General features: G+C 37.2%; 2 protein-coding genes across 2 annotated transcripts; one reads left to right on the plus strand and one right to left on the minus strand.

Annotated features, from left to right (window-relative positions):
- Positions 1-10,963: 10,963 nt before the first annotated feature.
- On the minus strand, positions 10,964-14,247 carry LOC149053309 (uncharacterized). Its single transcript, XM_089190374.1, has 4 exons — positions 13,567-14,247; positions 13,177-13,359; positions 12,474-12,707; positions 10,964-11,926 (listed from the first exon to the last, which is right to left on the minus strand). The coding sequence occupies exons 3-4, from the start codon at positions 12,697-12,699 to the stop codon at positions 11,610-11,612; spliced, it is 543 nt and encodes a 180-aa protein (XP_089046500.1). The 5' UTR covers positions 12,700-12,707; positions 13,177-13,359; positions 13,567-14,247; the 3' UTR covers positions 10,964-11,609.
- On the plus strand, positions 13,650-14,762 carry LOC149053310 (uncharacterized). The gene is made up of 2 exons (XM_089182747.1): positions 13,650-13,709; positions 14,253-14,762. The coding sequence occupies exons 1-2, from the start codon at positions 13,650-13,652 to the stop codon at positions 14,745-14,747; spliced, it is 555 nt and encodes a 184-aa protein (XP_089038873.1). The 3' UTR covers positions 14,748-14,762.
- The last annotated feature ends 272 nt before the right edge of the window (positions 14,763-15,034 follow it).

The raw sequence follows: 15,034 nt of genomic DNA on the forward strand, positions 1-15,034 counted from the left end.
ACTTTTTTTTTCTTTTTAGTCTGTGCTACAAATGACACGCTCTATCCACGATAAAAACTTTTAATTTTTTTTACGGTGTTGTAAACGGATTTCTATGATTGTTAGACTTAGGGCTTCACGGGTTAGTTAAGTTCTTAAAATAATATAAATTCCAGTTTGTATATATATAATATGAAATAAACTGTGATAACGATTATTGAAGGAAGGAAAGATGAACGAAAACTGAATCACTCAAATATACCTAAACTGTGAAAAAAAAAGTGCGTGTTATAAATGACCGCCCAGAAACCCAGATTCGCTGCCAGGCCAATTTTTCGTTCCTCTATTTTTCTTTTCACTTTTTCTTAAACGAAGAGGGAATGCTTACAGTCTTCTAAAGGCAGACTATACCTTTTTTCAAATGTGCCGAAAATAACCTGTTGCGCCCACGATAAAAACTCTCATTAATCCTGGTGTTTTTAGTCTTTTCTTTTTTGTCATTTTCTCGTTATTTTTCTTGTTTTTATTTATTTATTTATTTATTGCTGCTTGGTGCATACTGTCGATCACACAATGTTAGGGATTCTAAGTTTGCCGTTACAAAAGCATATGGGTTTAAATTATTAATTTTTTAATTTGCAGTATTCTTTTTCTCTTTCTTTCTTTCTTCCCTCCATTCTTCCTTTCTTTCTTTCTTTCTTCCTTCCCTCCTTCCTTCTTTCCTTCCTTTTTTTCTTTCTTTCTTTCTTAAAAACAAGCCTCGGGTGAAGAAACGAGCCTCGATTAAGAAACGAGGCTCGATTGAAAAATGGAGGCTCGATTGGAAAATGGAGGCTCGATTGGAAAATGGAGGCTCGATTGGAAAATGGAGGCTCGATTGGAAAATCGAGGCTCGATTGGAAAATGGAGGCTCGATTGAAAAATGGAGGCTCGATTGGAAAATCGAGGCTCGATTGCGTAATCGAGGCTCGATTGCGTAATCGAGCCTCGTTTGTCGCAGAGTGGCAAAACGAGATATCGTGGTCGTTTTTGATCGAGAGTTTTTGGTCTGGTTTACCAGAAACCTTGAGTGATCCGTAAAATGCGACTAAATGTTCGTAAAATGTTGGTGTTAAATGTTCGTAAAAATACGCCCGTTAAATATTTGTTAAATGCGACGGTTAAAAGTTCGTAAAATGCGACTAAAATGTTCGTAAAATACGACTGTTAAATGTTCGTAAAATGCAGCTGTGAAATGTTCGTAATATGTGACTGTTAACTGGGTCTTATCTGTTAAATGCGTCTGTTAAATTTTCGTGAAAAGCGATCTTTAAATGTTCGTAAAAAGTGATTTTTAAATGTTCGTAAAAAGCGATTAAAATGCAACTGTTGATTGTTCATAAAAAGCGCCCGTTAAAATTTCGTAAAATGCGACTGTTAAATGTTGTTAATTTGCGATTATTACGTGTTCGTAAAATGTGCTCATTAAGCGTTCGTAAAATTTGCTAGTTGAGTGTTCGTAAAATGCGCCCGTTAAGTGTTTGTGAAATGCGATTGATTAGAATTCGTAAAATGTGACTGTAAAGTTTTCTTAAAATTTGCCAAAAGTGCACCCGTTATGTTTTTGTAAAATGCGACCGTGAAGTGTTCTCAAAAATGGGACCATTAAGCGTTCGTAAAATGCGACAGTTTAGTGCTCTAAAGTGCACGACCGTAGACTGTTCGTAACATGCATGATTTGAGAAGCGTCTGGTTGAATGCACCACTACAAAAAGTCCTTCAGATGCACGAGTTTGAATTACTCTTAAAATGCCGAATGTAAAGGGTTCTGGATGTAAGTTGCAGGGACAGAACAGCTGAAAGATTGTCGTTGGAATTAAGATTGCAACAGTTCATGGGTGGCGATTAAACACAAAAATCTCTTTAGTCAAAGCGAGAGGGAGCTAAATAACTCTAACCTCTGCTAGGCTCTCGGTTAATGGAAATGAGCAAAAGAACGAAATGGCGGGTTCATGCACCCGCAACAGTAGTTCATCGCTCGCCCGCCCAGTGAGTTAGAGCCTGAAACAGGCTAAAATAACTCAAACTGATTAATCACTCAAAGGCAAAAGTAACATGTTCATCAAAATTTATTGATGAATTACTAGAACAAAACATAAATGTACAAAAGATTTGGCCCGGTGAATAAACAGCAACATTATTGTTTTTTTTTTATTTACAAGTATAATCAAGCGAACAGCAAAAAGTAGAATAATACCGGTTCCCGCAACTGCCTTAATTAACGCCTATTACCGACATGTGGCTTCACTATTTCCATTTTTATGGTGATGTCCTCCACCGATTTTCCTCCGGTCAAGGAAACAACAAAGTGTTCGCCCTCTTTAAGATGAATCCTCCAGGTAGCAATCTCCATATAGGCCTCGATTTTCTGTTCAGCAGTAAAGACAGCGAAGCTGTTGAAGAAAGAAAACAATATTTACTTTAATTCATTACTTTTTGGAACGTTTAACAACTGTGCCGCTATGCGTTATGAGGCATCCAGTGACCTAGGATTTTTTTAGGGTATTGTGATTAACTAGTTTCCAAGACACAACATAACCAAGTTTCTCCTAAAAGGTTTTATGAGCCATGGGTCAGCTTTTTTATGATCTCTTTTAGTTCGGGTTTTTTCTTTTTTTCGGTTTTTCGTAGTTCAAAGCTTTGTTTGTAAGCAATTGGATATCCCGGTTCACCGAAACATTCGAAACCTTGGTTGTTAGAGATTTTATCACACGGTTTTCAAGACATTCCACGACTCGGTTCTTAGGCGCTTTAACCTAATTTTCAAGTTTCACTCTATCTTGTACTGAGCGAAATAATTATTTTTCAGCCATCTGACAAGTTAGGAATACATTTCATTGTAGTGCCTATTCGAGGATGGCTACACGGTTTACACAGGAGATTATTTATACGGATTGAACGCCTGAAACGTGCGCGTCGAGTTTTAAATGAAATTCAGTGAGGCGTACGTCGCACTTGGCAAAAGTTCTGAAGTATGTTCTGCAGAACATCCATGACAATGACAAAGCGCGAGCTTTCAGGAGAAACATTTTGCACGAGCGAGGCCCACTACTGATAAATTTATGTAAATGCAATGGAAATGACGAGACCAGGTACCAGAATCACCTGGCCGTGAAGACTTTCAACATGCCAAAAAAACTATGATAAAAAATGAAATTGCCAATGATATTATAGGCGTCATCCGTCAAGACTTAAGTGCGAATTTCTCAAAATCAGTTAGTGCAAATGTCTCAAAACTATTGCGTTAGTCCAAAGTTATCGTGCTCAGATGAAAATTACAATCCTGTTCCGATTGCAAAACTAGGGTCACACTTGAAAATGGACTCGACAACAGTATTCTACAAGAAGATCAACAGATTCTCGCAAAAATTTGCAAAGTATGAATCCTGTCCATCTGTCGAAATAATTTGTCCAAACCATCACTGAAGAGCGTTAGAGCCTTAGTATCTCCTGTAGCGCTCAGAATTTTTAAGCTCAAGTTTGATCGCTTGACCAGTTTATTTGTTACCTTGTTCAACTAGTAAAGCTTTACGAAAAAACTTTGACCCGTTTTGAACCTTTACTACATTGAGCATTACTATCTGACCTTTTCATGGTGGAAGTACACCCCAGAGGGCAGGAAACGTCGACATAATCACAATCCGCTTTCAAGTGTAGAGGTCTCTCTTTACGGAGGAGTTGTTGCCCACAGGCACACCATATCTCTTCTTCTGGGCAGACTGACTTGTGCTGTAACGTATCTCCCCGCTTAAACTTGGCTGAGGACAAGCCACAGTGCTGCTCGATTTCTTGGCAGTCGTGGATAACACGCTGCCTGATATCCTCGAGGGGCACATCCCTCTCACAACTCAGGCACTTGGCTGTCATGCCTTGCATCATTTTAGCCGCAAACAAGTTTCTACAGAAACTTATTCTTGGCTCCCTGCACATATGGCAGTTACGTGCCCCATTTTCCACCATACGTTCGGCGCAGTGACTGCAAACAGAATGACCACACGGGTGACATATTTTAGCATCGACCATTGGAAAAGTACTGCAACATGAATAAAAATAAATTAGGAATAACCATGAGACAACCATGACTTGAAAAGTTCGCGATACATACCAAATCTCACATAAAAATTCCTGTGAGAAACCGGTAAGGTCGATAAAATCAAAATAGTCTTGTGAAGACGACATGCTTGATTTTCTGATTGAACCTTGACTTACGGAGCGCACACTAAACAATCTGTTCTGAGGTTTTGCCTACGCTGAATGACAATGCAACAGGTCTCCTTTCCATGGATGCCTAATCAAAACACCGGAAATGGTTTAATGAATAGGGCATTTTAGTACGAATGAAGGCATTTTTGTTAGAAAAAAAGATAGCGATCGCGACTTAAAGACCACACGAGTACTAACACCCAATGTGTGAAAGTCGGCCAAACCTTGGTGAATGTCCTCACAACATTTCGCTAGATCCGGACGCCTGTTGGCCTGTTTTTTTTCCCTATTATTGCTAACTGTGAGAATTTTGTTCAAGATCACGACAATTTCTTTTTCGTGATATTCCGTGATTACCTTTGCTTGTGCACGTTGAATTTAAGGTCACCACTTTTACTCACGCGCAACTTTGTCGAAGGGGAAGCCATAGGAAAGGAAGGGATTATTTGTTTCAATATTGAGCAAAAATATAGATGTGAGAAACGATTGCTAACGCTGACTTTTTTGTTTCAACATTTTAAGTGACAGATTTTATGTTCACATTTCCTTCTTCTACAAGATCGCCACTGATCGCTCTCAGCTTATTGGCCCTACTTGCCGCCTGCAAATTCGTGAACAGGGCGTTTCGCGCCTTTTTCTTTTGAACGCTGTGATTGGATGGTGATTTCAACCACGAGCATCGTTAGTCATGCCAATGATACAAAGAAGAGAGATAGGGAAAGATCTAATACTTGCATTAGGTTACAATTATTTCTTCGCGTATCACAAAACAAACAAACAAACAAAAACAAAAAAACGAAAGAGAAAAGAAAAATGCAGTCAGGACTTTAAACAAGTCCGTGTTGAGTTGTTGCGGCGCAGTGACCTCATAGGGAATGGCCACACTGGTCAGAGACCTTGGCCATCGACCCAACAGACAAGTAATGTAAAATTAAAAAATAGAAGAGAAATGTAACATGAAAAAATTAAACACATACGTTAAGTTGATTTACGTTCAAGGAACAACCTCCTGAAACAACCATGTATGGGAAAGGTCGCGGTACCTGCCGAATTTCACGTAAAAAAATTCCTTTGAAATATCGCTGAGGTCGACTCAACGGAGATGACGTTGTTCAGGCGACGTGCTTGAGTATGCTGTTGTTGTTTCATTGCAAATGTAACTTAAAAATAAGCTTTCTTTTAAAACGTTTCGCCTTTATACCCTAAGACAATAAGCTTTTCTTGAAAGAGTTTATGAGTCTATTAAACTCGTCCACGTCGAAAGGAGCGCTCGCTTGAGAGGCGTTCCATTAGAGGACTAGGAGCATGCCAGGGAGCATTTAAGGCAACAAAAGATTTCGCGAAATTGAATCTTCGGTCCTCAAAAATTTTTTTTTTTTGTCAATATGAGTAGCTCAAAATTGTTTCGCAATTTTCAAAAAAGTCACTTTTTGATGGAAGAGAGCCGTCGCACTTTCAAATATGTTTCCTTGAAATTAAAGTCCAAAAAGCTCGCATACTTCACAACAGGCTGTCATAATTTTTTTCTTTGCAAGTTTCTGAGAAGTCTCCCTTTTGTTGCAAGAAACTCAAAGCGACTTCGCTGACCCACACATTCTACCAATCATTTGTACTTGGTCCGTCGTGTAATGTTTTTTCTTCAAAGTTTCAAGTAACATTACATTTTTGACATATAGAGATTCCTTGCTGAAACTCGCTCTCTGAAACGTAGACAGATATGAGGTAATTGGTTGATACAATAAATTGTCGCACCCGAATTTGGAGAAGCGATTTGTGTTTAATGATGTTAGAGAGGAAAATTATCGTCTCCGCAAGTTTACAAACTAATTTAGTATCTGACGGGTTACAAAATAGAACTTTGAAAGAGAAAAAGACAAAATTAGCGCAATGTTTACCATCACTCACGCAAAGGCACGTTCTGTTACAGTGGATGGTATTTAGCTATTAAAACTCTAAGACTGCGGAACACGTCTGCTCCTCCTCTCCAATCTCGCCACATCTGCTCATGGAGGAAAGCGGGGATGTCCTCTCTTCTAACTCCCTTTTCTCTCTTTATGTGGTATTTTAGCCGTGCCCAAGCTGACTCTGCCTCCTGAGTGTGGACTCCAGTCAGGGGATCAACGAAGTTGTCATGGTAAACCACGCTTCTATGCATCGTCACGTTGGGAACGTGGGGATGCAAGTTTCTGTTGGCGGCCCAATCGTCAGTGTGGACCTCGGAGCCAGGAAGGAGTACTCTCTGTAGGATTTGGCACAGAGTTGCCCGATCTCTTCGTTGTACTACTTGAAAATATCCCCTGCAGGGTATGTGCTCGGTGGATATAACGCCAAATACCCAACAAGGTCCGTTCCCTGCACGACGCCCTCTTTGATACTGGAAAAAGAGTCAGATACAAACATATGTATATTTACATATTTAGTGAATAAATCCCATCAGGCCGCGGGTATGTGGACTGACAATGTCCTTGGCTGAAAGAGTGTTCGGAAAATGAAAAATTCGACCGAAAAGCGAAGCTTCGAGGGCGAATGTGACAATTTTGAGGACAATACCTCAGAGAGGGACTTTATCAGGCGACATACCAGCAAGCCGGAAAGGGCTATATTTCTTTTATAAACTATCGTACAAAAACCGTTGGTAAAACCAGATACTGATATTGATCCATAAATGAGTGGTGTTTTATTTATTTCATATATATTTATATTGTGCAACCAAGAAACAGGTCTGTAGGGACTGAACTTGTAGTTCATTTGTCTTTTTCCTCCCACAATATATACATCGCTCTATTCCTATGTATTGAGCTCTGTTTATGAAAGTCAAAATTTTACACTTTATATAAATATATATATATATATATATATATATATATAACTAACTGCAGACAGTACTGTTTCGGCCTTCTGGGCCTCATCAGTGCAGTGCTAATATAATAATATATTATATATATATGTATATATATATATATATATATATATATATATACATATATATATATATATATATATATCGTGGGAGGAAAAAGATAAATAAACTGCCAGTTGATCCCTACAGGCCTGTTTAGTGGTTGTCCACTCATCAGGGGATTTAATGAGAATAATCTTTACCATCGCTTATATACAATATAATCTAATTTATGCAGCGCGAAATTTAAAAGTTTAGTTGTTGCGCAGGAGGGCTTTGTTTCTGTGGCGGCAGGAAGACACGAGTTCATTACGTTTGTTTAGTGTTGATAGTTCGGGTTGGCAGATGATACGGAATTTTTCTTTGAGGCAGAAATTACATCTTTTACTTGAGCTGTTGTGCGGCGAGTGTGATGAGAGAATGCGCCAGGAAATAAAGTGCTCGATGTTGTTGTCTTTGAGGGTCCAGATGTGTTTGCTGAGTTCGGTGGAGCTACTAATGAGCGAGTAACCACGAAAAAGGTCTGAAGGGATGAACTGTTACTTTATTTGTCTTTTTCCTCCCACAATATATACATCGCTCTACTCCTATGTATTGAGCACTGTTTTACGTACATCAAAATTTTACACTTTATATATAGATATATTTCTATTGAAAAGGAAACATTTTATCGTAGCTATCTTCCAGCGATTTTTCAAAGGGAAAGATAATGCTACTCAACGTCTGGTGCGTATTTTGTTGAATTTTTACAGTTCAACTCACCTCCTACAACCAGGAGCCCAAACAGGAACAAGGAAGTTCTTTTTAGTGTTAACTATTATTTTGGCCATTAACAGCCAAGTGTAAATACCTTACCTATAGAATCAGCACTGAGATAAAACGAAAAAACAGAAACGCCGCTGTCAATTAGCCCACATAACTAGTTTTAATATTTAGTTTTCTGACTAACTTGCTTATACTATCTAAACCTTTGCATTATTATTTATTTACGCGGTACAGTAGTACGCTGTATTTTTCTTTGTTTACCTTAAAAACAGCCAAAGCATTCAGCCGCCGTCGCTAATATTTCGAGCTGGTCAAAACTTTTGAATTTGTTGGAATCCTACAAGAAATTTCTTCAAGTAATAAATAAGCTTTTGAGCAATTGAGGGGTGAATGTTTGTTTAGGGGCGAGCCCTTGGATCGATTTTTCCCTTTTGGTCACTGAACTAAACTTGCAAATGTGGATAAAACCACAGCATCAAAATTTGAATGTGCCAATTTGGCGAAGTCATCTTCCCTTTTATCTTTTATCTTTAAGAGGGCAACTACTGTAACCTTTAATAAACGTCTTTTCCTGGCGTGTCTCATGTGACAAAGAGATAAATAATTGCTCCATAGTCAAATATTTAACAATTATAACCTGGGAGGTGGATGGTTCTCACCAACAAGATTTCAAATACCGATCAAAGGGGAAAAGGTTTGACCATAATTCCGGGTCTTTGAATCCAAACGGGGATTTCATAATTTCCTCTGACCTCGCTTTGTTACATGTTTGTTACATCTTTCTTCACTTAGTATATTCTCTCTTAGACATTGACGAATGCAGTGAGGCTCATGCCGTAAAATGAACAATTGCCTTCCGAATGCATCTTGCATTAATACTCAGGGCTCAAACAATTGTTCTTGCAATTCTACATATATTGGGAATGGTTTTAACTGTCAAGGTACGTTTGGTTTTTTAAAGGCGATTAAATTCATATTTTGTAGCTCAGGTTCAATGTAATAGTAAATTCCGAAGACTTGATTTATGATCTGCCAATCACACAGAGGAGGCATTATTCTACGCTCCCTCATGCACAAATACAAATCAAATGTTAATTATAATTTAAATGACTTAAGAAAACGTTAAGTCTTACACGATGCAACTATATTACTCTCCATGAAACTCATAAAGCTCTATGAAATATCTAACCTTAGAAGATTCCTACGAAGTTAGAACAGTAGCAATTGTTATCAAATGTATTTTTCTTATGGAAGCCGATTCGTATGGCCGGTTATTTCAATTACTGGATGTTGCTAACCGAAAGATACTTTTAAAAACATCACACACTCTTGGGAATTAATTGCCGTTGACGCCTTAGTCCGTTAGGGCTGGTATCACTCTGTGGAAGCTGAGGATCGATAAAGGCCTAAACGCGTATGGTAGTATGCAGTTGAGGTTCAAACAGCTAACGCCTTGATGGGCTCCGAAAGCGGCAGAATGCATAATTTCTTACGATGCTATTATTTAATTTTAGGTCATTTCATTTAGGCATCATTATTGTCCAACGCGAATACTTCTTCACACTTCACTTAATGTGTAGATGTAATTTTGTTAAAAACAACAAGTACTATCTGCTCGTTGTTGAACTGGTCGACTTAAAAAATGTTAAGAAAACAATTTTACCTAGTTACAATGTTCAGCAGTACATGGAGAAGGTTTTTTAAGAGACCACAAAGCAGAGAACAAAGAAAGGAATAAAAGGGATGATCAATTTTAACACTCAAATGAAAACTGTTCAACCGGTTCAATTGATCTTAGTCAACAAATAAATTGATATTGTAGATCTTTTTTGATTGATTTGCGAGAACGTTCCGTTATGTAATGTTAGAATTCAATTGTCATTTGCAACTTACTAAATCGGTAAAAAAAAAGTACATATACAAATTGGTAAATAGAGAGGGGTCAACGCAATAAAAGAAATTAATAGTGAAAAGGAGGTCTAAGTGACGAATGGAAAATGACATTTTTTTTATTTGCAATGCCTGAAAGGTGGTAATGTTTATTTTAGAATTGGTAAAATTAATTAATGAACTTTAAACATTTTACATTTTTTCAGTCATTTTCCATTTCGTCATCTGTTTGTTTGTTTTTTTATTTAATTTATTTACCAGAATGTAGGGTGTAAAGGATTTGGGAAGTTTCAACAGTGGAGAATTTATGTACACTTGACATACGGGAAATTTACGAACACTTAAATTTACGAACATTTCAAAAGACCATTTTAAAGACACTTTACAATTGTACATTTAGATACCAGTTTCGTGCATTTTGAAACGCTTAATAGTTGGGGTTTTTAACGGATACTTAGAAGTCCAGCATTTTGGCGGCACTTAACGACAATTGTAAATTACGTATGGAAGGCCATTCATATTTTCGGTTTTGGCTATTTTTTAGATAAGTTTTTCGGTTTTTGTCCCAAAAAACTTCAGTGTTTCGGATTGGTGTTCATTGCGGTTAAAGAGTTTCAGTTTAAAGCACTTGGTTTCCGGTTTTCTTAAAAACACTAATAAGTTTTCGGATTTGGTATCCGATGTGGTTTTCAGTTTTTTCCTTCTTGAACGGCGATTATGCACAACCACTGACTTTGAATAGCCGCTAAACCTCTGTATGCTCTACTTGTCACCACTATATCTGATCGACTAAAGTTTTGATAACTGGTATGTGAAAATTCATCGGTTTTGACGGTTTTGGACGCGGTTTTCGGTTTGGATCCAATTTTTTTTTGGCGGTTTTGGATTATTTTTTCTATGATTTTGCGGTTTCTAATAGACCCCGATGCCCCTCTCCATCTATGATTATTTGTCATTAAGGTTGGATGGTTATTGGCCCTGTTTTCCTTCACGTTCTTTATTGTAAAATCGACCGCTACTCTTACAAAGCATCCTGGGCTTTTGAAGAGTGGAATTTTTGAAAAGTCCAATAAATGGCCTTCCTTTCGGACAAAATTGCAGTACAGCTATAGATTAGAAATTGCACCTTTTAAATTTTGTGACAAAATTATTATAAGTTCTAAAGTATTATTGTTTAATCCCTGCTTTTATAACCTTCAAAGATAACCTTCTCTATCAATATCTGAGAGAAACTAAAATGATACTGATTAAGTAAGCAAGAAATGCATTTTAATAACAATGGTTGCCACGATGTTGGCTGCTCTTTTTATTTATTTTTTTATTTTTTTAATACTCCTGGCTGCATATCACCTCTCTTGTTTCACTACGCACCAAATCAAAGTATTACTCTCAGGAAAATTATGTAGTTTGGATTCGAGGTAGTTGAATTTGTATAATCTGTGTCAATACTTAATGAAAACTCGACAAAGCGCGAACTATTATACACTATTCTGCGTCAGGTGACAACTGATGCTTTTCATTAAGCAGGAAATTATATGCAACTAGACCTGACTTATAGTACTCTAAGAGACACATTTGCCGGCACTAAGGGGTATGCCTTAATGTACTTTGATTGTAGCTTTATCGGGCGTTTACCCAGGTCACCTCTTTCCTTGAAAGATGCTATATTTCTAGATTACGTTCATATATTTTCATCCTCAAATAAATTCACAGCTAGACTAGTCATGGGTCAAATCCGTAAAGATATACTGATAGGTTCAAAAGCTAACTAGATCAGCGCTGAGTAACCAGTGTTTTTGAGTGTAATGATTGACTGTTCTTTATGTCCTGTGACTCAGTTAAGATAAAAAATCTCCACCTCATCAGGTGAAAATTTTCGAGTTCCAGCCAGGATTGTGTATAGGTTCTTCACTCCACTTGGTACTGAGTAGTCACCGGACTCACCGAAGTCTGTGTATGAACCAGTGTTACTGTTGGCGTGACTGCTGATGTAAATGTCCCACCCCCTGCCGAATGTTGGACCATAATTTGGGTGCCTGTAGATTGCGTATGATGGCTGTTTCACCATGCTTTTGAACGGCGGCAGTCCTTCTTTGTTGATTAAGGAAAATATAAACGCCTTTGAGGTTGAACCGTATCCAGCACGGGAAGCTGAATGAAAAATAAAACTTAGAGTCGCCGAGGGTAAAGAAACGAAAATGTATGAACTCTTTTATCTCTGAATAATGTGACATTCACTTAAAAAGTATAGCTGAGAGCATCATCATACCGCAAAATCATGGCAGCCTAGCTGTTTCGTCTTCATGATGCCGCAAGGTTTAATATAACAACTTGTTGTTCTGTAAGAAATTCTAGCTGTTTCAGTTCGTTTTGCAAGTGTAATTCCTAACGCCTACTTCAACTGTGCGTGCCCACCGAGCGCCTACTACACAGCCTACATTTCCTCTCGATCAGATGGTACAGTTAACCTACAGGCTGCTGCACGCATTTATTGCCCGAAAAAAAAGAAACAAACACCAAAAGCAATTTTGACATTCCTATTTTGACTAGGTAATGTAACACATGCATACTTGAAGTTCTACTTCCCTTTCTTATTCGAGAGAAAAATTCAGCGTTTGTTTATAAAGTTTAAAATTTAGTTTTCCTTAAGCACCCTTATAGAGAACATAAGCCTATTATTCTTATGGTATATTCTCACCCCAAGCTATATCTGTATATCCTCCAGACACGAATGCACCTTTCCTGATCAACGTAACAGTGTGTGTCTTCCCATCACAGACACTGTGAAATGTACTTGCTCCCCAGCCGTAAACGGAGGCGCGGTAACACAGCTTCCAAGACGGATTAATACCAACCGCTTGCTCTAAAAATTTCTTGAGATTATTGAAAAGGAAGCCATTGCTCTGGAGGATGCTTGATTCCATGATAATTTCTTTAAAGTAAGGAAGAAATAAAGTTATTCTTTAACATCCTCGATTTAAAGTTTTCATCATAGTTGAGCTTTCGCCCGTTAGCTCGATTAACCTTTAATGAGAACTAAAAAATATTTTAAAATTATAATTAATATTAAAATATCATAATTAAAAATTATATTACACAAAATTGTATTATATTGTTCTGGAAAGTATATGTAAGGGAACTTCTCAAAAGATTTAACTCTTTACGTATAATAACTTTATTAGTAACTGTTCATAAATATTTTTTTACAAAAGCTTTTGCAACATGGGATTTTTGGTGTTTTGATTGAAATGGCCTCTTCTGTATGGTCATCTGTCAGTTTGTTGATTGTTTTTTATTCTATTTAATTAACCCTCTAGTTACTTACCGTAAATCTCACTTGGAAGATAAGACGCACAACTGCAAACAAAACATTTTGAAAGCATCACTGTTATCATATTTACCAAGTACGATTCACTTAGGTTTTTCTTCAGTCCAAGTACCATTCAACGAGCAGTGACGATCTGAAGATCCAGTCAGCCAATAACCAGGTTTGCAACTGAAATACACATTCTCTCCTCCCCAAAAATGATTTCCATGAATAAAACCGTGCTCTGGATTTTCCAAGGCGGGGCACATTCGCCGACCTTGAATTAAAATCATTTCAGAATCAGATTTGTAACCTTTGGGGATTTACTGTTAAAATATCTTTTCTTTAGTGATGGATATTAGACGCTGCTGCTTAGCCTTAACAGTAAGACTAACTTATTTTGGTAAGAATTGATCGAAGCCATTATCATACAAATTATTCTCGAGTATCATTTTTGTCAAAATCAGTTTATAGGATTCCTTACATGAAGGCTGTGTTCCACTCCAGTTACCAGAGGGTAAACACGTCCTAGTAGCTGGACCAGTCAAGTGATATTGTGGATTACAAATGAACGACACAGATTCACCAGTCCAATATCGTGAACCATGTTTGTATCTATTTGATGGGGTACCAGGATCACCACAGTTGACAAGAGCTCAACATAAAAATGCAGGCAACAAATATAAAAGACATAAAAATGCCACAATTAAACGATAACGGAACACAACTCTATACCCATTCAGTTTAAAAATACATTCGCAAAAATTTACTTTATATTCCAGTTTTTCTAGCTTCTTGTCGTCGCTAGATATAGGAATCGAAGATTAGAAAATAGAGTGTATTATTGAAGGCCGTGTTAAACTCTCTGCTTAATAGATTGCTCTGCTTATTCAAGTTATATCCTGCTGTTATTCAACAGAAGAAAAATACAATGACGTAGCTAATAAATGCAGTGCATCTAAATCTCATTTTTAGAAAAATCATGGAAAAACCTAACCTTTCAGAGATTTGAATAAGTAAAGATTTGGTGAAGCATTTGACAATAAAAATCTGCGATAAAATATTATAAAACATAACACGACGTTTCGACGTTTCCAGAACGTCATTATCAAGTGAAATAGAATAATAAAATCGAGTATATATATAATAAAACGGTGAATAAATTACAAGGCGTTAAAATACAATACTAAGACAAAATCTGATGAAACTTTAAGAGTCAGTATTCCTTTCAAAGGTCAAGTCTCAGCGAACATTGCCAAAAGACAAATGCGCGATCTCAGCTCAAAAATCGGCATTGACGTACAACCAGTCTACACCAGTAAGAAACTTGAGCAGGACCTAAAGCTTAAAGAAATCAAGCCACGCATCGTAAATCAGCATAGCGTTGTTTACTGTTTTAAATGTGATTTGTGTGATTCAAATTACGTCGGATATACGACGCGCCATTTGTTTCAACGCATTGCTGATCATCGATACTCTGCCATTGGTCGCCACCTGAGAGATGCCCATGGGAACATTGACTTACTCAATGAGAGCCAGTTTAGAATGCTTAAAAAATGTGGCACGAAATGGGATTGTCTTGTTTATGAAATGTTGTACATAAGAACAATAAGGCCCAATTTAAACACCCAGAGCGATTCCATTAGGGCCAAACTCTTTGTTTAACTTTTAACGCCTTGTAATTTATTCACCGTTTTATTATATATATACTCGATTTTATTATTCTATTTCACTTGATAATGACGTTCTGGAAACGTCGAAACGTCGTGTTATGTTTTATAATATTTTATCGCAGATTTTTATTGTCTTTCAGAGATTATTAAAAAAACTAAGACTCCATCTCAGTAATACAAAAAAAACATACTCAGACTTGTTTCGGTATCATCAAACATTCAACATGCATGTCCTCGACATTCTCGCATTCTGGAAGAGTAAAGTGGATTCTTTCTAGC

This window comes from Pocillopora damicornis, chromosome 1, assembly GCF_964200805.1.
Source record: "Pocillopora damicornis chromosome 1, jaPocDami1.2, whole genome shotgun sequence".
NCBI lineage: Eukaryota > Metazoa > Cnidaria > Anthozoa > Scleractinia > Pocilloporidae > Pocillopora > Pocillopora damicornis.